At 42.8% G+C, this 24,396-nt stretch overlaps 1 protein-coding gene across 6 annotated transcripts in view; it reads right to left on the bottom strand.

Moving 5' to 3' along the window:
• RNF216 (ring finger protein 216) overlaps positions 1 to 24,396 on the bottom strand; it is a 125,245-nt gene that overhangs the window by 33,001 nt on the left and 67,848 nt on the right. For all 6 annotated transcript variants that reach the window (XR_006284396.1, XM_037909963.2, XM_043524159.1 and 3 more), the window contains 2 exons: positions 5,102 to 5,199; positions 1,906 to 2,128 (listed from right to left, as the gene is read on the bottom strand). Coding sequence is in view for 5 of the 6 variants with exons in the window: in XM_037909963.2 (XP_037765891.1) it covers positions 1,906 to 2,128; positions 5,102 to 5,199 (321 nt within the window). In the remaining variant the exon portion in view is untranslated. The remainder of the gene's footprint in view (positions 1 to 1,905; positions 2,129 to 5,101; positions 5,200 to 24,396) is intronic.

Raw genomic sequence — 24,396 nt, 5'->3', positions numbered from 1 at the left:
AATGGTGCCCAGACATGGAGCAAGGGGGCACAGTGCTGAGCAGGGTACCAATTCACTGAAATGATGTCTCCACCAAGACAGAGGATAGAAGCCGGATAGGGTTCCTGATGTTCTTCTGTCTCTCTCGATTTCCCCTTATGAGATACACAACTCAGTTTGCATCTTGCATTTCTTGACCTTGGGTTACTTTCTCTGTATTGTTCTTTCCCCTCCACCAAACTCCCCATGCTAGAACAGAGCTGGGGCATGGCTGAATTGGCTGCCCTAAACCCTTTCACCTATTCTCTTCGAAACTTTTTTTTTTTAAAAAAGAGTTAATACACCAAAGATCCATTTACAATTTCAGCTTAAAAGTCTACACTGTCCCACGTGTTTCGTGGCACCCCTGTACACACAGAACAGAGAACTCAGCCAGCTTCAACTCCTCGGCTAGCCAACGCTTTGTCATCCAAAGAAGTTGGCAGTGCCACCTCCCAGCTGAGAGTGGGAAATTTTGCTTTGCCACATTGGTTAATTAACCAGAGGAAGAGGGCTGGATGACAGTATAGTCTTTGTTTTATTTTAAGTACAGTGTGAGCTTTTTGAATGCCCTCGTGTTCTCCCCAACTCTGCAGAGATGTCATTGCTGAATACAATCAGCAGCCTTGTTGGAACGAGGAAACGCTACTGTTCCTGACTTGCGGAATCAGGTCCCGCTGGGGAACGGAACAGTGGAATTAGACTGTTTGGACACCGAAGGAATGGGCATCAGAAATACTTTGGCTGTGGCATGGGGAAAAGGTGTAGTTAGCTCACGGTCTGGCTTTGTTCTGGGCAACAACTATTCAGTGCTGGGAGAAATCAGGGAAAAGGCAACTCTTGGGGGGGATGGGGGTTTAAACCAGCGATTGAACCTAGCTGGGTTCAGAATTCTTTAGAAACTCTTGAGAGCCTGCAGGGCCAGGGGAGGGACTGTGGGGATGCCAGTCTGGTGTTCACCTAAAGAATGGCAGCAACTCAGGGCAGTTCACAGAGTAAGGAAGTCAAAGAGGTGCATGCATTCCCTGCGTAAAGATGAACCAGTGAAGCTTTGGTAACACACTGTGCACCTAGTGTGGCTACTCCTTCAAGGGTGAAGAGTCTGAACCAGTCAAGCTCAAGCAAGTACTGGGGAAAACCGGCTTGCAGCTTTGCTGTTTGAAGGCTGCTTCCTGGTAGCAGGAAGCTCTCAACTCCCTTCTTCTGCCCCCATCCCATTTGCTGGCTTTGTACAACTGAAAATCTTCAGGAACATGACTTCCCTGATTATTATACCTATTACAGCCTTCTCCACACGTTAAAGCTACGCTTCAGTCCTTCTCAGTTTAAGCACTGCCAAAAGCAGCAAGAGTGGACATAACTGATACATTATACCAGTAACTTTGTACCTTTGACTTTCAGGCACTTTACAAACGAACATTCATTCATCCATCCCCACCCAGAGTCACAATACCCACATCTGATTGGTAATCAGGCACACAGAGCAAACGATTTCCCCAAAAGTCAAACAAACAATGAGTCTGACACAGAACTGGGAATAAATCCCTGGAATCCAAACTCCCATCCTCTGCTCTAACTACTACATATACTTCTCACTCCTTCTTGCTGCATGCCTGTCCCGCTACCCAGATGCCATGATCATTGTTCTTAGCATTCCCGACTAGAGAACCATCTTTACAAGAAGTCTTTCAGTTTTTTCTTTGTTAAAGGGAGTGCTGGGGTCCTTTACCAGAGCAATTTGGCTGGCCCTGATGAAAGGAAACTGTTGTGCTGTCTTAAACCTGCACCTATGCTGATCTGTAAACAGAGCTCATACAGTGGAGAGCTCCTAACGCAAGGTATTAACACTCAGTGACTGCAATATTCCATGATTTATTAATCACTTACCGTGGGGTCAGTCCAGAGAGAGCATTTTGCACAATCCTGGCAAGGGGCCCCTGGTGATCGAGGGTGTTGGCAGAAGTGGTCATACCCATTAATGGAGGCTCGGCAGAGGTAGCACATTTGGGCACCACAACGACAGGACATGCGGTTGCAACCCTCAGATTTAATTAGGCCAGTCCCACACTTATGGCATTTTCTAATTCGGGCTGCAGTCATTTTTTCTTCTCTGCAACATAAGAGGGGTAAAAGGGAAAAAAGTCGGAATTGCTATGTTTGCTTTGCCTATTCTCAGCGTGAGTAACGAGAACCCACCTCTCCCAACAGCACTTTCCCTAATTTCCCCCTCACTTCTTAGACAGTCCTGTTTCTCCCTACTTCGTCTCCAAAGCCTTGTGTTGTTCCAAGGAGGTCTGGGCTGAACTCCATTTGGAGTCGACCCTTGATAAGTAGAAAACAAATTGAGTGAAAGGAAGTTAATCACTGGTCACATTCTACAGGCTTAAATCTGGTTTCCAAGTGAGCCAAAATGCAGCAGGGCTAAGCTCTGGCTTGGAAAGAATTTCAAACCAAAGTCAAAGGGCACACGGATTCTTGACTTGGCTGCACAGAAATATAGTCAAGGAGATAAAGGTGCAGGGAAAGCAAACTGTGTAATGTCATTCACGAACTACAGCTCTTGTGTCTGGCTGTTGCTTTGGTTACCAAGTTGCCATGAACATATTTTTCAATTTTTAGTTGGCTAGGCATGAGATTTTTGGACATTACTTTTTTTTATTCACCAGAAATTAAAGAAAAATCAAGTCTTTCCTATGGAAAATGGGCATTTTATCCCTCAAGTCTCCCCCCATTCCCACACAGACTCTCTAGATGTTACTGTTCAAAGATATGCACATAGGCTTTATTATAGCACGGAATACAAGCTGGAATCCAGAACATTATCTGGAAGTGTTTAGTTCTAACAATGGCACTGCACAACCCATCCCTCTGGGAGATGGCTTGCGGACAATGGACATAATTCTAGGATTATAATTCTTGGGGTATAATCCACTGGAAAGGCTCCATTAACTATATTATCTTGGTGTGGGACTTGGAAGGAAAAGTCTTGGCAATTAGTTCCTGTCACCACGAGGGCTGAGAAATCTACTTCTGATGATAAGATCCATCTTACTGAGCTTTAGGCCAGGCTAAATCCTTGAATTTGCCACCTAGGAGAAAGAGAGACTAGCAAAGTCCAAACCAATAGGTTGGAGACTGAAGAAACTGTCACAGTAGCCCAGTGGAGGTGCTGCACTGAAATTGAAAGAGATGGATTCCTTTGCCTCTGCTGGCTAGGCTGTGTATGGAACACATTTCCATGGGGTGAGTGGGTGTGTGTGTCTCAATCTAGTTATCCTAGTGGACTTGTGATGTGGACACAAGTTCAGCACACAATCAGCCTGATCAAAGCAGTCTGGAACTCATCAGCAGAGGCTATGTTGTACTGAGGTGCGCTCACAGAGCAGTGTGGAGACAGACTTCACAGCAACAGCCCATAATATACCTTGCTCTCGCCAGCATCATTAATTCCTCACAATTCAATGAACATCAACTTCAGACCTAGCGTAAATTTTATAGTTTAGTGGCTAATGAACTAGTATCCACAACCTCTCTGAATTTCATCTAGATACTTGGATCCGTATTAGGAAGGAACAAAAAAAGCAGTCCATGGAACTGAATCTGCTCTGATTGCTGCTCCTCCCTCGTCCTCTTAACAGGATGCTGTTTGTACATTTTTGGAAACTCCGAACAAGGCAGGAAGCTAGGCCTGAACTCCAGCTGTGCTTCCTTTTCCTTATATTCAATAGGAAGCTTTATTGTCTTCACACGTGAAATCTCATCTGGACAACTACTGAAGGCAAAACTCTGTTAAAGGATTTAAAGCTATGTTTTCCCTTCTTATTTGGGACATGACAGTCACAATACTCCTACTTCCCCTTTTCTACTGGGAAAGGAGTGGCAGAAAGATACTGAATGATGTCCATGAAAGTTAATATTTTGCTAAAAATTTATGTACCAAGGGATGAATGGAGAGGCTTCACTTGGACTCTCAATGCTAAAACCTCCACAGATCAATTCTAGTATTGAAACTCAATTTCTGCCTGCCCCAAGCACAGTAAATACCAGATCGGAGATGACAAAATACAATATTACTAGAGACTGGGATACACCCAAGAGAAGACACACCAAATTAACAGCAGCAAACTATTTTATTTCCAGTATGCCAGACCAGCAGTTTGGTATCGCAACCCCCACTTCCTTTCTACAATGAGCATCACAGGACTGGAAGAGCCCTCAAGAGGTCATCTAGTCCAGTCCTCTGCACTCAAGGCAGGAGTAAGTATTATCTAGACCATCCCTGACAGGTGTTTGTCTAACCTGCTCCTGAAAAATCTCCAATGACAGAGATGCCAGAATATTTTGGCTGTTGCTACTGTATGGAGAAAGATCAGATTCCAAAAGAGATTTTATGAAACTCCTTACATTTCAGCATCTGCATTTCAAATGAAGATCTGAAAAAATCTTCACAGAATAATCCCTAGCTTGTAACAGCATGTAAAATAGGGGTGTATGTAAATGTATGTTCACATCTCCGTTTATGCAGAAGAGGAGGCCAGAGGGGAGAGAGTTTTGTGTGACACCTGGGCAAACAGCACTGCATTATCAGTTTAGATTAGCACTGAACATTAATGAGTGACCTGGTGACAAACTAAGGTTTATTCAGTGTCTCTGTGCACCCCTCCTCTGTGTGTATGACATAACATAACCAGCCAGATGCAGTATTAAGGTTTCATTTCCTCTGAATGAACAGGTACTAACTGCTGCAAGATGCCAGATTAAATGAATCAACAGTGTTCTGGTATAGAAACTCCCATGATCTTGATTTACCTCGTGGACTACATTGCTGAAAATCATTCATGGATATTCTATCACGGAAGCCGGGTACCTGTTCATTTTTCATGTCCCCAGAACCCTCTCAATGGAATGTAATTATACCCACACAAAGTCAAGGGCCTTATTAATACACAAACAAGGGCTCTCTTTATGTATTCCTACACACAATACTTATTACTGAATTTAGCGACACAGATGGTTTCTTGCCTAACCCACATTAGAAATTGGAATAAGTTTCCAGTTTTTCCAGAGTCAGGAAGTTACTTACATAGACGTTCTATATTTTATGTCATCCTTCTCAGCCAGCTGTTCACAGGTTAGATTCATGTGCTCCTTCCATAGCCCCTGGCACTTCCTGCAGGTTTCCTGAGGAGAACAACATGTGTTAATGGGAAGAGACAAGCCCAGACACATCATCGAATAGCAAAGCTACAACTTGTGAGGTGTTCCCCAAACCGCGTAGATTTGCGCTGAAATATCAGGCCTACAACATACAGTATGCTTATGCTCAAATATATTTGTTAGTCTGTAAGGTGCCACAAGTACTCCTTTTCTTTTTGAACATAGAGTGGAGATTCACCAGCAGCAGCTGAGTTTGGCAAACCATCAGCACTCAGCTAGAGACCCCAATGATGGGCACGTGCAACAGGAATTTGGAAGATTTCTGCTGTTACAATAATCGCTTAACAATGGGCTCTAGGTATGAAGCCGTCACCACTAGCTATGTAAGACGTGGCCAGGAACTCCTAGCTGAACAAGTTTTGGGGTGAGTGGCCACCTGCCATTTTTAACAGGTGAAGCTGAGGAGAAGTTTTGAGGGACTAAGATGTACATATGGTGCTAACTGCAGCTGTCTTAGTCAATGTGAGGGGAACTCCAAAATGGTGCTAACCATCCCCAACTTTAGAGGATGCTCATAATTAGAAATGGAGGGTTTCCATAGCATGGTAATAATGAAAAGCCTATCACCACTTCTCAGGTGCACTGGAATCTCCCTGTCACCCTGCCCACAAAGCAAATCAAGGTCCTGCTTAGCAAGTCCTCACAAAATTAAGAGAGCCGAAAACTTTAAATACACCAGTGGCCTGACGCTTAAAGGCAGCACGTGGGCGGACAATTGGAGAACTGAGAAGGAATCTGAGCCAATTATTACGAATCCTTAACCAGAGCAGAAGTGAAAAATTTAACCAGAAGTTTGGAATAAACCCATCCTCTTCCCTGTAGATTCTCTCTCATGCAGGATCACAAAAGATGTCAAAACAGGGTAGGTGAAGGAATTTTGACACTAACTAATCTATTTCTATTTGAGGGATGAAAAGCGAGCCATTAGCATCCTTTGATCAGCAAACAGTTACATATAAAATATTTTTTTTTCTCTCTCTCTCTCTCTATATATGCTCATTTCCTGGCTGACTAACCTGATAAATTACCACAGTTTCCATATATGGGGTAGAAGCAGTAGCTCGGAACATTAAGAGAAGACATTCAAGTCCAGTGCAACTCAAAATACAACCCATGTCCTCTTGACACCCCATGTCTTTCCAATTAGGATTCAGTTATTACTGATTGTTTAACAACTCCAGGGGTCTCGCTATATTATAGATAACACTTTTCTGAAGAATGAGGTACAACTCAGTCTCATGCCAAATCATTCCACTTGTTTCTCAACATTGGTGTTTTGCTAATATTGCTCCCATCCTTGCCTCAAACACTGTACATACCTAACCCCCCCCCCCCAACTCCCTTCAGGGGCATTGGAATGGGGAGGGGCCAGGGGACCATGGTCACCACACTTTTTACCAGCCATAAGGATGAGCAATGAGGGGTTGGGGGGTAGAGAGGAGCAAACAGGGGACAGGGCCTCAGAGAGAAGGGATGGTGTGGGAGGACAGGGCCATGGTTCAGGTGCTGGTGGGCCCCCCCACTGTTAGGAACCTTCTGCTGTTCCTGTCTCCCTTAGACCACAGCGTCTTCAATATACTTCCAAATAGAATTCTCATCTTCTGCTCCCAGGAGGACTTGTTTCTCCACAACTGAGGAGTGAGAGATGATGCTGCACACCCAGTAAAGGGAGTTAAAATGTGTCCACTTTCTCCCCTTAGCCTCCACCATGCCTAAAGAAATGGCAATTATTGCCTTATATACTTCTGGAGTCCTTCACAATCAATATTTGCACAAGTGAGCTGTTAGCCAATACAAAAGGTAGGTTAAGTGCAGCTGAAATGGAATTCTAATGAGTTCTCCCCCAAAGATACTTTGCATAGCTTTTGCAAGCATTCCATATTGTTTCTACCACTATGAATCTGGCCTGATGGGCCACCTAATAGCATCATGGTGTTTTCCCAAGATCAGAGGCCTGGGCATTTTGCTTTGAGCTTCATTATATGAATTGAATTAACTAGCTCAGCTATTGAGCATTTTACATGTACTAAGGCTACAATTTTGTCACGGAATCCGTGACTCCCAAAGACCTCCGTGACTTCAGTCCCTCTTGCCCCCCACGGCAGCCAGGAGCTGCGGGGGCTCCCCCAACTCCGAGCCACTGTGGGTGGCCGGGGTATCCTGCAGCTCCTGGTTTCCCCCAGTGGCAAGTACCCCGCAGTTCAGAGCCACGGGTGGAGGGGGACCCCTGGAGCTCTGAGCCCCCACGAGTGGTGGTGGGGCCCCAGAGCTCCCAGTCAGCCTCTGCAGCTGCCCCACAGCTCACCATTGTGTCACGGATACGGATATTTTTTAGTAAAAGTCAGGTACAGGTCACAGGCCTCCATGAATTTTTCTTTATTGCCCATGACCTGTCCATGACTTTTACTAAAAATATCTGTGACAAAATCTTAGCTTTAATACTAAGTAACCATAGGTCTCTGATCATTGCTCAGTTTGAACAGTGATAAAGTCTAGCCCATTATTAAGAAGCCTTTTTTGGTTTACAAAGCAGCTCTGTTTCATAAGGAGAAAGTGCATTTCTTTACTATGTCTGTTTTCTTATATGCAGCACTCCGGGCTGAATGTTACAGCCAGTCTGAGTTATTTATTTGTATTACAACAGCACCTACATGTCCAAACCAAGATTGCCTAATCTGTGCGGCCCAATGTACAAACACACAAAAAGACACCCCCTGCTAGGGTGACCAGAGAGCAAATGTGAAAAATCGGAGCCTATATAAGAAAGACCCAAAAATTGGGACTGTCCCTATAAAATCGGGACATCTGGTCACCCTACCCCCTGTCCCAAACAGCTTACACTTTAAAAGGATAAGGGCAAAAAGTGTGAGGATAAAACAGAGGCGACGTGACTTGCCCAGTGTCACACCAGGAACAGAACCCAGTTTCCTGACTCCTAGGCCAGGGGAAAATGCTGCCTACTTACTGTTCTGTTCATCCTGGAGCCTAACCTGGGAAAGTTAATTTAGCATTATGTTTCCAATATAGTAAGTTTATTTTTGTTTTGTATTTATTTTACCTGGTTTTCTGTATTCCTTTAACTCATCCATTCACCTGCTATTTTAGCAGTTTAGCCTCTCTGCGTTAACAGCACCGAGCTTTCAGTGTAACAATCAGCTTGCCTAAATTAGCCAATAAACACACTGTCCTCTCAAAGGCCATTGCGTTACTGAACAGTTTCAAAATGACTATGGATAAGTGCGACATTAAGTACTGATTACTTGGTTGCATCTGCCCAAGCTTGCCATGTAGGGTGGGACAATTCACTAAAACATTGAGCAAGGAGAAGAGAAAAGCGGATGTGCTGGAGAACGATTCAATCACGTAATGTAATCCTTTCACTGTACATCTATTGAAGGTAGTGGCTCCCGTTTCCTGCAGGCTGACAGGAAGCTGCGGTTATTAGCGCAAACATGTTGGGGCTCAGGATGATTCTTTGTTTCCAGGAGCAGAGAAATGGTTACACAGCTCTCCATATTTGGGGCCAGAGGTAAGGAGAGCACATTAGCATTCAGCAGAGAGATCAAAAACAGACAATCCCTTGCCAGTTACTCCAAGACACTGCAGATGCAAAAGTCTAATTGTAGCCCTCTAAATGGCTCGACACTTGTGCCAGAACGAACACTTAGGGCAGGGCTACACTCAAACTTCAAGGCGCTGTTGCTGGAGTGCTTTGAAGTGCAAGCGAGCGAGAACTCTCCCAGCACTCCTGGTACTCCACCTCCAGGAGGGGAGCTCCCAGCGCTGGGGCACTGTTTACACTGGGCTTTACAGCACTGTAACTTGCTGCGCTGGGGGGGCGGCGGGGGGTTTCACACCCCTGAGCGAGAAAGTTGCAGCACTGTAAAGTGGCACTGTGGACAAGGCCTTGGGCCGTAAAGTTTGTTTAGAATACATTTAAACAAAACAGCAGTGATAAAATTAGCCTGCTTACCCCTTCCCCCAACCCACACAAAAAGCTCTTCAAGATCCAATTTCCAGATGATCAGGCAAAGCTAAAAATTCAACACTTCTACCAATCAGCCTCCATCCCTGCTTGGCTAGCCAGTGCTGTTCACACTGTCATTATCTGATCAACACTGACTGTCAGATTCAGGCCAGACAAATGGTGCATGGAGTGAAATGTAAGAAGACAAAGGCCGAGATGGCTGACTCACTGCCCACTGCATTCCTGCATGCTTGCTCCCTCTCACTGCATAAGAATTTACACAAGGCCACTTACTGATCAAGCAAAATGCAGAAGAAATCAACTGCAGGCTCCATCACTAGTCTGTCATCACCACTCTCCCACTCTCAGTGGCAGCTGTAAGTGGGGCCCTGTAACTTGCCGTAGCTCTCTGTATGCTGGTTAATTCAAGTGCTGTGTTGTGGCTATTCAATGACGTCTTAATGCTGCTGCTCTGGGAGTCCGCCACGTTTCCCAAAAAATGTGAACGACAGCTTGGGATACCCTAGCAGCTACTCCTGTGTGGCCCCTACATCGAAGAGGGTTAGATTATCGGCAGTAAACAGAGTACAGAATTGGGGTAAAGGTAAACTGGATTTTGAATGTATTGAGTGCCCCGGGGACAGAATCTCTGCTGCCTCATGCATCCTGAACGGTGATTGGATTTTGAGAGTTTCATTTACAGGCAGTGATGACCAGAGCGCTCTCAGAGTAGCATTTTAAGGCTGGTCTACACAAAGCTGAACTCACTCGTTGAATGAAGGGTATGATTTTTAAAGCAGTGAATTGAGAAGTGCAAGCGAGACACAGATCACTAGTTTTAAACGGATATTAAAAATGTCCAGACAAAATTGCACTGGATTAGCTAAACTCAATATAAAATAATTAAATGGGGTGTAACCTCTGTATGTAGACAAACCCACAACACTCAGCATTTGGGACCGTTTCTAGGGTCTCTCAAGTAGAGCTAGAACAGTCAAGTTAAAGAACCTGAACTAAAATCCAGTTTAGCTAGAGAAACGGATATCCGAGCAGCAGAGATGTACAAGGATATGTACTTATCTGTGCGTTGCATGGAAACTTGGCAACAGCATTCTGGGCATCCAGACTTGCCAATACGGAAACAGCCTCTTCCTAGGGTGGATTGCTACATCCACTATTTAGTCCAGAAGAGGATTAACACTGTTGATTCAGATACAGGAGACGCGTAACACTGGCAGCAGGTGCCAACGCCAAATGCACTGTATACACGCAGTATGGCAGAATGCACATAACACCCTGTGTACACAAAGGGGGCAATGTTCAAATATAATTACTAGCTGGAAGGTATTAAAATGAAGCCTGTTTTCTTCCTTCCCCTGATAATTTGCTTTGTATTTGCCTCCTGAAAGTTTCATCTGTTTCACAGTTAATGCTGCCCCCTAGAGACCCAGCACTGTAATCACAGCTGCTTGTTTTTTTAACAAGAACACTTGACTGGCAGTACTTGTTGCCATGTGACAAAACAGAACCTAGGTGCTAAAAGGATCAAACATGTTGTCAACAGCTGTGACGCCTAGGAAGAGGGAAGCCTCCACTCTTTTTAGCATAGCTAGGTTTCTTTAGGAGTGTATGGTGCTGACAGGAATCCTGAACCAGCTTGGGCTGGCTTCCAAGATTATGCTAAGCAAGATTATTACCTACGCAAGTTTATGTTGTGCAAATGATTGAAAGTTAAAACATGGGTGAAGAGAGGTTTGTTTAATTTCATACTGTAAATTAGAGCTAGTCAAAGTTTGTTTGCATGTTTGATGAAAAATTGATTTTTAAACAAAAAGTTCTAGTGAAGAGCTGTTTTTTCAAAGTTGCTTGTTCATCAAAACTGAAAGTGTTGACATTTTATCAATGCAACAGACTGAATGATGTCTGGGGTGACCTGGCGTCACTCACACTTTCAGTTTTCTTTTGCTAATCTAACTTTTCCAAAAATCAAGGTTGTTTTGAAAAGTTAAAGTGGCAAGAGGAAACAAAAGCAACCTTACAACTCTATCTTTTCAAATGCTGGATATGTTACAGCAGAAAAGAAAAAGAAAAATGCAAGAGTGCCACCCTGGACATTGTTAGTTTTACTGCACTCAGTGGCAAAGAGGAGAAGAGAAAAGGGGGGAAACTCTTCTCTTCTAACGCCTTGCAAAATTAATAGCTTCAAACGTCTTTGTGAAATGGCTTTTCTGTTTTTCGACAAGCCCTATATTTAATGTTGGTAAAAAGGCTTGTATGGCCTTCTTCCTCCCATATAAGAAAGTTAACTCAACCAATCATCAAGAAATCAGAAAGGTGAAATTTAACCTTCCTCCTAGCAAAAGTGACTGATAAAGTGTACTCCACAAGTCTAGGATATGGGCCGTGGACCACTATTAGAAAACTATTGGATCCCCCTCAGCTAGCCACTTATAATTTGAGCTGCTGTAGAAAGCAGTCTAGTGAATTCCCATCCCACATGACCAGGTTAGGTTTTAGAGGTGAGCTACCAAGTTACTGGTAACCTGCTGGAGTACTCTGCAATAATCAATTGCATTCTTTTGATCAGAAATTCCAGAAATGTGTTTCAGAGAAAACAATGTTTTTCGGAGGTCTGATTCAGAAAGACTAGGCTAATGGTCATTTGATTGCAGCAGTCAGACCTATGCAGTAAGAATGTCAGCAGTTCCATGCAAAAAAACCACTGCCAGCCAACAGTACTGTTAGCCAAGTCTGGAAATTGCATTAGCTTTATCAGAGTGGGCCATCAATCTACTGCATACTTACTGTACTGGGAAGTGGAGGGTCTGTATTTAGAATCTAAGACACAAAAACTTGTAGAAAAGAACACTGGTTTAACCTGGCTGCTTGCCAGCCTGAAAGATTTCACCATTTGAAATGTTTTGTGATTTATTTAAAGGTGCATTTCAATGCAATTTCTGAACTGAGTTTGATAGATGAAGACAGGAGAAATGGGAATCTAAGGCTGCAGACATGGAGATGTGAGCACTAAATGGGATTAGAACTATTTGCATCAGACGCAGCAATCTTCATTACATCAGAATCTTGTCCTTTCCCCCTAACTAGATGAAGAGCTGAGTAACAAACTTTTCAGTTCGGACCAGCTTTTCTCTCCAAAGTAACACAATCTAATTCTACAGTCAGCCCTACTCCGTTGAGCTAATAAGTTCTGAAAAAGAAAAAAAGAAGAAAAAAAAAAAAAAAGCTACTTCCAATTTGCTCAGGAAGTTGTTCTGCTTATACATAGTGAGAAAGGCCTCTCTCTTTGTGAGCTTTCCAAAGGCCTCCAGGCACCAACCTGCTTCAACCTGCACTCTCGGGCACTCAGAAACTGTGCCATTCAGTTAGCTTTATATAGGCAGGTTAAATATAGCCTGTGACCTCATGCTGACGATAAGATTTAAATTAGCATACGTGGAGCCATTTAGCCTTTTTGCTGGGGCAGGAAGTCGTATCAAGTTCAGTCATTTGCTACCAGAGTCACACATGCAGTTGACCACAGTTTTTAGATTTGCTAAGTTGATACAAGATAATGGGTACAATCTTCCCAGCCAAAGTAAATAATTAAACACAAGCAGGCTAGTTCAAAGCCCTCACGGCCCAGCCCTCCCACAGCTACACTAAACGCATAGGACTGATTACCTTATTCCATTTAACAGAGTGGGCCTCTCAATGGTATCCACTTAAATCCCAAATGCAGTATTTTTATGAAGGCAGATGCCACTTCCAATAGCTTGAGCTCTAGATCATCTCCTGCTCCAGACATACCAAGTAACAGCAGACATGACATTGCGGGAAAAATACAGTGAAATCAACAGAGCTCGCCATTATAGACCACACTGAAGTAGCTTCAGAGACTTTGAGACCACACTGAAATTGCTTCCAGAAGATACGAAGTACAATTCTGTTTCACTTTTATTTGAAGGGCAACTCTACCATGCAACAAGTTGGCACCCGTCCCTTAAGTGGTCACACCCATATTGCACTGTGGTATAGAAAAGAGTAAAACAAAAATGATGCAGCCTCACAGCAAAGGTTCCACTAGAAGGCTGTAACATACACTGAAAGTCACATTAAAGGGACAACAGCTATTTACATCAATGCTGTGTGCACCGCCATCTTTTCCCCTACAAGCAATACCTCTAGTTACTCTAATTGAAAGGGAATCGGTGGAGTTCATTTCGGTTCTTTCCCTCCAACCCCCAAGTTGGTTTAATTTGCACTTTTTGACCACATTTTGCATAATTATTTTTCTCTTTCCCTTCTCTAGTCAGTTCTCCTGCTCCCACAAGTCTTTCACACAGCAACAGGGAAGAGAACCATCTACACAGGAAAAGGACTTTAAAGTAACAATAGTCTCAGGAACACTCAGGTTCACATAATACACCTAGGAAACACTTTAACTCATTTCTCGAAACAAGACTGGAGTTTCAGGTTGGCATACCCTTTCAAATGTTCTCTGTAAAGTGACAACTTTGATGGTAACTGATTTGGTGATTTGTGGTTAACAAAAGGGTCAGAGCTGAAAATCAGAAGCCCGGAACAGTAAAAGTTTAGACACAGGCCAGGGCTGCATTACAAACTTTTGCCAGCAAAGCAATGATGAAGTGTGATCCCTGACAGCTTTGCAAGCAAAAGTCCCTAGTCTTGATGCAGATGTACCAGCAAAACTATGCTTTATCCAGTGTAGCATATTTAATTTGGGGCAGGCACTGCATGGCTGTAATAAGCTATATTGATAAAAGAGCTGCTTTGCCATTATATATGGTAAACTTTACTGCTAGCCACAGGGCAGAGTGCAACTAACCAGACTTTTCTTTGAGAACCACTTAATTACAGATAGATAACACAAGATGTGTGTTTGGTTAATTATTGATGGATTTTGCAAATGAAATATTTATGGCAGACTTATAAAACTCTTAGCAGCTCTGTGAAGGGCCAACCTCAGCCTCGAAAATTTCACCTTAACATGAAGGTGAGTCATCTGTAACTCATTCACTAACATGGAAGAACAATAAGAAATGTATCTGTAAATCTAAAACCAATGTCCTGCAGTAGGTGCCTGGTGAGATGTTCCTGGGTGGAAACAGTGCTGCACTAGAAAGATTCAAGGAAATCAAAACCATCAAGAAATGGAGTATTATGAAGGGGAGGTTAGTCCCTGGGTTTTAATATAAGCACACGCACACAGAATCTTTCCTCACGGAACAGAGTGCTATCCATTGTGTTAATACATGAAGAGGTTTGAAAGAGACCATGCAACATTCTATCCTTTCATCAGAGGAGAGAAGACAGCCTCTCCAGACATACAGGCAGTGCAAAGTTCATTTGGGGAGTAAAGGTGTAGGCACTCATTCCACTTTTAAGCTCTAACAACACTTTGTTATTTTAACATTGCCGCTTTGAGAGACGTAGGTCTTTGGAATTGGAGGGAGCAGGCTTAGAGCACAGATAGCTATTTTGGTGGAAAAAACAGAGAGATGGTTAAAAAAGTCACTTCCAGAACGAGAGGGATGGTGGAGATTTCAGGATTCCAGTCAGACTATTTGGCAAAATATGAAGTATGAGATGGGAGAGCGCACTTAGTAACTTACATGATGTATTAGTTCTGTCAGGTGTACACACTATCATTCTGATTGAACGAGCAGTACCAAGTGAACAAACAGTGGTATTTTCCAGCCAGCAACAGAGAGGGCATAAATCCCTATAGACTTAAAAGCTTTGAAGCCGTAGAGAAATCACCCCTACCTCCCAGGAAAAATACACAAATGTAGGAATCTCCAGCCCCACTTTAACCCAAATTCCTCAGCTCCCGAAGCAGGGTGGTGCATACTTTTAGAGTCTGTTTTCATCACAGTTAACCCAGGCTCTCTCTCGGGTGTTGCCCCAACCGTCCTCCCATTCACAAACAAAAACCTCTCACCCAAGTTTGGTGGTGCCTTCAACCTGGGCTAGCTGGCCTGCTGGGGGTATAACTCAAGCCTGAGTGAGGTTTACATTCAGGCAGGTAACCTGCCCTATTAGCAGTGAGGACACAGGCTAGGCAGGCGTTTGAGTGCCAGTCGTTCTCCTCTGCCTTCCCACAATTCCTCCAGTATGCACAGGAAGACAAACTCTCCTACAAATCACCATGAAAGAATCAGAGTGGCTCAGCTTACTGCAGATGTCCTAGTGACACACATACACACAGGAATACACCACCAGCGAGGACTTTGCAGAGTCGACATACTCCCGAGCTAGGTTAACCGATCAAAGTCACTCTGCAGTGAAGGTGTAGAAGCTAAACACTAGTGAGACATGTTAGCATGACAATATCCTGCCTAATAAGGGCTTGTCTACACACCATCTTGCCCCAGAGTGGTTAAATCAGTTTTAATTAATACCTTCAACAGTTTCAGAGCATGTCTGTGCGTGGAAACTCATTCTGGAATAAAACGGTCAAACTGTGATTTGCCACAAGCCAGTTAAGAGTAAAAAGAGAAAGGAAAAGACCACATGTATTTCACACTTCATCCCATCCTATGATTAGTGCAGTCTCAGCATCAATATGGTGGGGAGGGGCTCATCTCAACATAAGTTAGACAGGAAGAGAAATCTGCAATGCCTTTTACAGTATTGTGAAATCCATAGAAAAAGTGTTTCCTTTTTGTTGCACCACGTTCCACTGCTAAAAAAAAAACAAAAACCCCAAACACTTCCCCCATCCCCTTTGCTGAGCAGTAGCCCCAAAGAGCTTTCATTATGCTCACTTCTAGATCGTTTATATTGTTACTGGTGTAAGGACTGCTTCCTGTGTTAATGTTCTTCCGCCTTTCATTAGAAACCCCCAAATAAACCAGAACACCTTGACTCCAGAAAATTCGTTTGAGAAGGTAGCAGTAATTTCTAAGTGGCAGTAGTAATTTCTGCTAATGCCTAACCACAGCAAGGAAACAAATGGGAATGGGGAAAATAGCCAGCATCTTCCAAAAATTGGCCAGAGAGAGAGAGAGAGAGAGACATGGCGATTTTTACTATTGCAAGGACTGGTGCTTGTTTTGACATCATTGCAGATTGAGAACTGCTTTACTCATTTGGCACCAGTATCAGGGAGTTTACTACAATCAGAAATCATGTTAGGATTTACTCATTCTTCCTGTGTCAAACATTTACCAGCCCTAAATTCCTCTTGCAACAGCAGGGATGGACACGGATGCACGCAGCCCCAACTTCAATTCACATTTTCAGCATTCTCCTAGCACTGGGCTAAGCATCCAAGCACAACAGTCAATTTACACTTTATCACTTAAAAGTGGTCTTTGGCTTGCAAAGAACTCCAACTTCCAGCCTGCAGGGACATTCTAGCCTGGTAAAGCCTATTTTAGATAAGAGCACCTTACCACCAAGTATAATAATAATAAGATAGCTATTTAGAGTATAAGTCCCTTGGGGGCAGGGACTGTTTTCACAGTAACCAGCACAATGGAGCCCCAGACACCATCACACCTAATTTTAATAATCTTTTCTCAAAGAGAAATAGAATGGGTTACACACAAAGATGTGAAATGATTGCTGGGGGAATAAAGTTGTCCTGCAGCTATTCTAGTCCAAAGCCTCTTGATCAGAGGCCGCCAGTCATGCCAAGTTGTGTATTATTTATTATGGGTTAGGAAAGCACACACTAGAAACTTATGTAACAGCAAAACTTTTGTTTAAATCCTCACTATAGCACCCCAGTGCGATGCTTCAGCCAGCCCTTTTCAGTGTTTTTCTGTGAAAAACCCTTTGCATTTGTCAACTGTTTGATAGGTTACAATTCAAGCTGAGGCACAGGACCTCAAAAAATTGTGATGTTTCTCGTGAAGACTTTTTTTTTTAAAATGCACTTCAAGCAGCATGCACTTTAATAGTTTTCAGCTTGCAGGTAAGGGAGGAGTCAAGCCAGGGCTGCCCTCAAAATACCAACTGGCTGGTTTTAGTATCTCAGTTGACATCCCTTGTGTGGTCTAGTCTGCAGGATTAGTCAGGCAGCAAGCCCACAGGTGGTAGGTATTTACATTCATGAAGACATAAGGCCTAGGATATCACAACTGGGGAAAGTAAGGCAGCAAAAAATGCATGAATAGGACTGACAGCCAAGTGGATAAATGCAACAAGCCTATTGGGATGCTATTTTGACAACCCAGTCCTCCGCAACACCATAGGAATAGTTTGCCTCCTAGCTTACAGACTGTGTGCACCTTTTCTAGATGTCTTTATAACAAAGGTGCCACTCAACTACAAAGATTTAAGGGGAATAGCAAAACAGAGAATGTAGCACGACAGACTCATTAAATTACTGATAAAGGATGTGTTATTGCTATTGTGAACTATTTTCAAAATGCTTTCCCAGCACTTGGGCAAGACCACTAGTACTGATCGCTTATCAGCATTCATGAAGATAGGAGGTTTCCACCATCAGATACTGACAGCTTTTGGGACATTCAACAGTCAAAAGTGAGGAAATAAAGGTGTTAAAATGTCTTTTTATTATTAAGCAAGGCTGAGAAATTAAAATAAAAAATAATCAAAAATCAAATAGTAACTGGCTGAAGGAATTAAGTCCATGGTGCTTAAAATGTATTGAATTTACACACTATTTTCAGGTTGAATGTTTTGTTTCATTTGTTCAGGTGACAGAAGTATGAAAAGTTCAGCTAGTCTGACTCTACTATAAGAATGAACGGTGTTGCAATTACCCATTGAGGGAAAAGAGTGGATGGGAGCCCATAATGAACCGTTACATTTTGCCTCCTTACTTTCCCCCAGTGAGGGAGAAATAGTGACCTGTTTTTTGTTTAGGTCAGTAGTTGTATGAGGCAGGGACAGCTCATGAACCACATGGGGAGCACAATAGCAAGTGACATACCAAATGGACTAATTTTACCTTTCATTAAAGTTTAGAAAGGCTGAATCAGACCTGTAACTCAATAGCTGCCAACGGGTTTCACAGTGAGAAGTGAGCTGTAGCTCACGAAAGCTTATGCTCAAATAAATTTGTTAGTCTGCCACAAGTCCTCCTTTTCTTTTTGTGGATACAGACTAACACGGCTGCTACTCTGAAACCTTAAACATCTAGTGATTTAAACAGCTTGCCAACCTACAACTGCACTGAATTAATGAAATACGATCTGAAGCAAGTAACAGGGGCTACAGGGTTTTTTGGGTTACGAAGAGACAAATCACATCAAAGGTTCTCCTAAATTGAGAGTTACCCTCTGCTTTAATTAACACTATCTGCTGCTATTTACCTAGGTGAGCATCACCTGTTCAGTAGTCCTTGAGTGAAACCGGTGCCAGCTCAGAAACATAAGCATCCCCTTACCTAGTATATGAAAGGGCTCATAGGGATTGATGAAGGAAACTATTTTGGATGAGATAGCAGCCTTTTGTGGATGTATCTGACACTGTTAACATGTCAAATTAATTTTTAAAGAGGGGGCGGTGTCTTCATGTGTTTTATAAATTCAGCAGCGTTGGTTCAGATGAAAGCCATCCTTGCCCAGACCTGTTCCAGTTTAAGTTTTCTTTTCACCCTTGGAAAATATGGATGGTCAAAGCTGCTACTGGCTATTTTAAGCAATAGGCTTAAAAAACAACCTCAAAACCCAACAATAATCAGCACCTTTAAGTAGATGTTGCAATTCTGCTTTTTTAAACTGGAATTTACTATGTTGCAAAGTACCTCCCCACCCCTTCCAGCCTTCTGTGTGAACAAGCTTCTTCCTCCCAACTGAGCAAGTCTCAGTTTCACTTCCAACCTGTGCTTTGAGTGTAAGGGGAAATCAGCACTGCTCGCCATAAAAGGAAAAGAAGCCATCTGCTGCATTTCTACAGAGGGGAGACAAGTGGTGTCAAGAACAAGGAACTTCAGTGACTTCCTTAAAATGCAGGAAGCATCACAGACCAGTCACCACCCTCACCGGGACACTATCCAATTTTATTAAGGGAGGCAGATGTGCTACAGTGAAGCTGTCGGTCTGCAGAATAATACAGATGTCTTGTGGGGTTTTATTGTTTTTTATTAAAGAGACAGCAGCAAACTGGTGGTCAAAAGCAGACTGCGTTTTTACACAGTTACCTTCTTTCTGGGCAGCTACACTCGCTGTATGTAGTGTCCCAAACATTTCCATAGCACAGATTTGAACCAGAGCCCTCCAGCTTCAATAGCAGCAGCTGCTCTGCTAGGTGAGATTCAAACAGAAGCTCCTTCGACTGCTGCTAAGTGGGCAGGTTTTTTTAAAAATCTGAAAAAAATATGCAAATACTCCCCACTTAGTCACCTCCTACATACTCTATGTATGGACACATTTATGTTTCCTTAATCTTCAGATTCCTTCTTTGTATACTCGGGGTGGTGACACTTTTTAAAGAGTTGTTAGAAGGGGCTTTTTTAAAAGCATATAGCTTAAACCAGATGTGTCCATGTTACTGCAGAATATTAAAACTAAATGAATTAAAACAGTTTACTAGTCACCATTAGTGCAGTTTAATCTTTGCATTTTACTCATTTTCAACAGTGAAAACTGCCTAGCCAATTTCAGTTTGTTTAGAGTGGTATTCATTTTCTGGATCATGCAGTAGGGCAAGGACACAATGCTTGGAGGGCAAATACTGCTTGGGAATGTTAAAATATTCCAGAAGTAAAAGTTACATTGATCTTTAGTTTTGTAAAACCAAGATTTTACAAAACCTAACGTATTTAAAACGGACCACTCAAACAGTGCAAATAAGTCTACCTAGTATAGAATCTTCTCTTTTGTACAGTGCAAGATTATCCTCCACCAAGGACAAAGTATGACAGGAATCAAAAAACAGTTATGCAAACATGCACATTGCAGTAACTATGAAGTTACTAGCAACTTATTTTTCTGTCAGATGATGGAATACCATCCCTGGAAGCTTATAAAGCTGTGTGACTGTCTGATTCGATTTATTAGAACTTGTGCTAACCAAAAAAAAAAAAAAAGTTTCCTCAGGTCAGCAGAGTCATTTTGCCACTCAAGCTTGGCTGTGACTGAGAATAGATACACACCAATATTTGTCCTTGTGGAGGCGGAAAGCATCCACAGCAAACATCTCTTTTCCTTGCATAGAAGACTGGCAGCCTCTTTTGTGAGACTGTGGCAGAGAATCACCTGAGAATGGATACTTTAATTAAAGAATACATGGTTCCTTGATCCAGATCCAAAACTCAGCTGTGGGTGTCAGAAGGGGTACACCTGCCATTGTTAGCGTTCCTTTCTCTTCAAGGGAAGTTGCACTTAAAAAAAGTTAACTGTCCAACTCAAAACTTGAGAGGTTCCTGACAGAGTTTTCCCTGTCTATTTCCCAGTCCCATTACACAAAGGCTGCATCTTTGTCAATACAACAGCGGGACAAAAGCAATAACGAACCTGAAACTTTGATTCCTCTGAAATGGTATTTTTAATTTAAAAGCAACATCACATCAATTTCATAGTTCAGAACATACAAGTCTCTTATGTTGTTCCCACATGCATATTTGCACAATACCTCAGAACTGTCCCTAACACGTAACACCAGGAGTCACCTGATTAAATGAATAGGCGACAGGTTTAAAAACAAACAAAAAGTACTTCTTCACATAACACACGGTCAATCTGTGGAACTCGTTGCCATGGATTGTTGTGAAGGCCAAGAGCATAACTGGGTTCAAAAAAGAATTAGATAAGTTCATGGAGGATAGTTCCATCAATAGCTATTAGCCCAGATGTCAGGGATGCTACCCTATGCTCTGGGTGCCCCGAAACCTCCAACTGAATGATAGCGAATGGATCATTCAAAATTGCCCTGTTCTGTTTATTCCCTCCGAAGCATCTGGCACTAGCCACTGTCAGAAGATAGGATACTGGGATGGACAGACCACTGGTCTCACCCAGTACGGTTGTTCTCATGGATAACAGCAACTTGTCTAATTAAACTAAATTTCCTAAAGAGGAAGAAGCCAGGAGCATGAAATGGACAGTGCCCTTTTTGCAATATACTGTCAACAGGAACAGAATCAAGTACTTCTCCCTTCCACTCCAGCCCTTACAAATTTACTTTGAAGCATTCATGGCTGAGCTTGCGACTCATGAAGAGCTGCTGGAAGCGTGTCTTTCACCACCAGCATTTCCCCAAGATAAGTTGAATGCTGCTTGTGCCACCTGACGAGGATAATCTAATCTTTACTAACACACACTGCATTATACAGTTTGGGGCAGTGGTTTAGATTCTCTATGGCGGCAGTACTGAGCAGCTGTAGAGGCTATTATAGATGAGCCATTTATGATAAACACTATTTGACTTCCCAAGAGTGCAGAGAGGATGTGCTATATAAAAGCCCCACAAAAATTAATTTCCGGTTATTGTCAACCTGTCTGGACGCACCAATTTCAAAGTGCAACCTTCGGCATGAACATGGCAAACAAACACTCACCCTTATTGTAAATTCTCATCACAGAGCTGTCAAAAAGGAAAAAATAAGCCTCACTAGCGCACAGTACAATATCAGAGTTATTAAATATAGAACAGCTTTCTGCCACATGACTTCAGGTTGCAAAACCCCCTGGCTGTATTGTTCAGTGTGTTATTTTTAAGGCTGACCTTCAATAGCCATGAGCTGTACGTATATTTCTGACCACCTGCACGTCCATTAGCATATGCTCAGCTATTGAGCCAAGTGCTATGCATCCTCCAAAAGATAGCTGTATTCGCCTCTGTAATCCCCAGTTTCCAGTGGGGAAAGGAATAGGCACGGTACTTTGGGGATTTAGGACACTCCCTGCATTCCATCCCTCAAAAAGAGGAGCAGACAGAAACCAACACCTCATTCTATTATTTTCAGATTCAGACGAAGGCATGTCATTATTCTGACAAGTGGGTACTAAATAAATCACCGGTAACGTTCTGTGAATATAAACAACTAGGAGGAATCTTAGGATTGCTTCTAATTATCCTCGTCCTTTTCTGATATTTCTATTAGCACTTGTAAAAAAAGACATGACAGGGATGTCTTTACTATACAATAGTCATGAATCTCAATTATGAGCCTAATCAGTAAATTTAATCTCCCCTAGCGAGCAAATGTAGGAGAATAAAGGCCCTAGGATTGCTTTACTGCATTCTATGTAGTTTGTTTTGTAAAGGGTCAAGTTTTAATAAGGTTTCAGACAGAGAGAGAAGTGCACAATTGAAAATACTGACTACACTTAAAGTAAAGTTATTAGTCAGACTCTGTAGATAATTCATATACCAAATTAGAATATGAGTTCTTCAGTTCAAACGCAATGTAAGTAGTTCCTAAAAATGGGATTCCACCAATCCATAAGGCTTGAATGTTATGTTTATAGTAAGACAAGCTCTTCATATTTCTAGCCCCCCACCCCCGACATTTACCTCTCTCCAAATGATGTCAAATTGGATGTAGGGAACAGGGGTCACAAGGATGTCCTTACGGTGAAGGCATCAGACAAGCCATCAGGAAGTTGGGGGTTACTCCCCATCTAGTCACTACACCTTCTTTCCCGACACTTGTAAATCTGAGCTAATACTTCACTACTCTACTGGTAAACTGTGCAGCTGTATCTATTCATTGTTGTTAGCTACTTTTGATACTGCAGCAATGAGCAGCACAGTTAATAGGATCTATGAACTGGAATTTGGGGGGGCTGCTGGCGGTTAGCATTGACTAACAAGCTGTGTGGGAATTCAGCACTGCAAATGGCTGGGGAATGCACAGAGCATTACCGGGGAAGCTTGCAAAGGTGCTCCTGTACAGGATGCCCGACTCCTAGCCAGCATCAGGACACTCTTTCCCCTCCATCCCCACCTCTCTCCTGGGAGAAACATGTTTTGGGTTAAACTATCTACTGTGTTCGCACCATTTTGGCCATGTTTTACTCAAGTCCCTGCTTGCTACATAGCAAAGTTTTGATACGACTTCTACCTGATCAGTTACTTGGCGGTACTCCGGTATTTTACACAGTGATTTTGTTCTAAAGAAGAGTAATCTACTGTGAGTCGTATTAATTATTTATGTTTGTGTAGCAACTCAGAAGCCCCAGTCAGAAGCAGGGCTCCACTGTGCTAGGCACGATACAAATACACATACTTGCATTTTGCATGCAGATGAATGGCTCCTCACAAGCTTATCTAAAGTCTTGAGTACTACAGTATAGTTAAAGCGGTGCCTTCCCCCCGCAGGCCTGGATGCAGTTATACCACTATTGCTTATTCCGCTTCCTGTTTAGAAATAAGCTATACCAGTATAGCCAAATTTATACTGATAAGGCAGTTTTATACTGGTATAACTATATTGTCCCCCCTCCTTAGTCATACCGGTACAAGAACGGTTGAGACCAGTCCCAAAACAGCCGTCTCCGGAGACAGCCTGGGTGAGATTTATAACGGAGGAGGAAGCATAGGGACCACTGGACAAAGGGGAAAGCATTCAAGAGTGGGACTCTGGGGCCCTCTTATGGCTGTTTGCTACCTAAGCCTTACACAGTGTAAAAACCGAAGACGCTCTCGTCTATACAATGGCACCTTCAACTAAAAAGGAAGGAGCACTGCTAAGATAACGAAGAGGGGGAAGGGCTCTTTGAAACTTTATTTGGCTGAGTTCTGGCTTTAACAGAGTGAACTTAAGCTACAGCTACTTCATCGTTCATAGCTGTGCGTGGAGAGGTCCACATTATGAAGGCAAGGAAGAACAATGTAGTGGGGCTACTCCCCTCCAGATCTTGTGTTATGCTACTGTAATGTCACTCTTGCACATCTCCTAGCACTAAGGGACTTCCTGAAGTTTAACGTACACCTAATAGACAGTCAAAAGGCATTTACACCGCCCAATGGTCAGTCCTCTGCAGGGCCATCCTGGAGATCTAATCTAATTTTGTCTAAGCCCTTGTGTCTTCCGCAGGCCAGGAAAGGTTTGGCAATACAGAGCTATATACTTTGGGTTTAAATGGGTCAAACCCTGCAACTAGTTCGCTAGCAGTGCTGACTGGCCCCAAAGAAGACATTCGTCGTTATGGTAGTAAGGCAAGAGGCAGGCACCGTGTGTAGGCAGGGAAGGGTGGCTCCTATAGGAATTTAGAAGATTCCACAGGGAAACAAAAATACTTATGAAAGCA

The sequence above is a fragment of the Chelonia mydas genome, chromosome 10 (assembly GCF_015237465.2).
Source record: "Chelonia mydas isolate rCheMyd1 chromosome 10, rCheMyd1.pri.v2, whole genome shotgun sequence".
Lineage (NCBI taxonomy): Eukaryota > Metazoa > Chordata > Testudines > Cheloniidae > Chelonia > Chelonia mydas.
The sequence above is the reverse complement of the archived record's forward strand: the minus strand, read 5'-3'. Positions and strand labels throughout refer to the sequence as shown.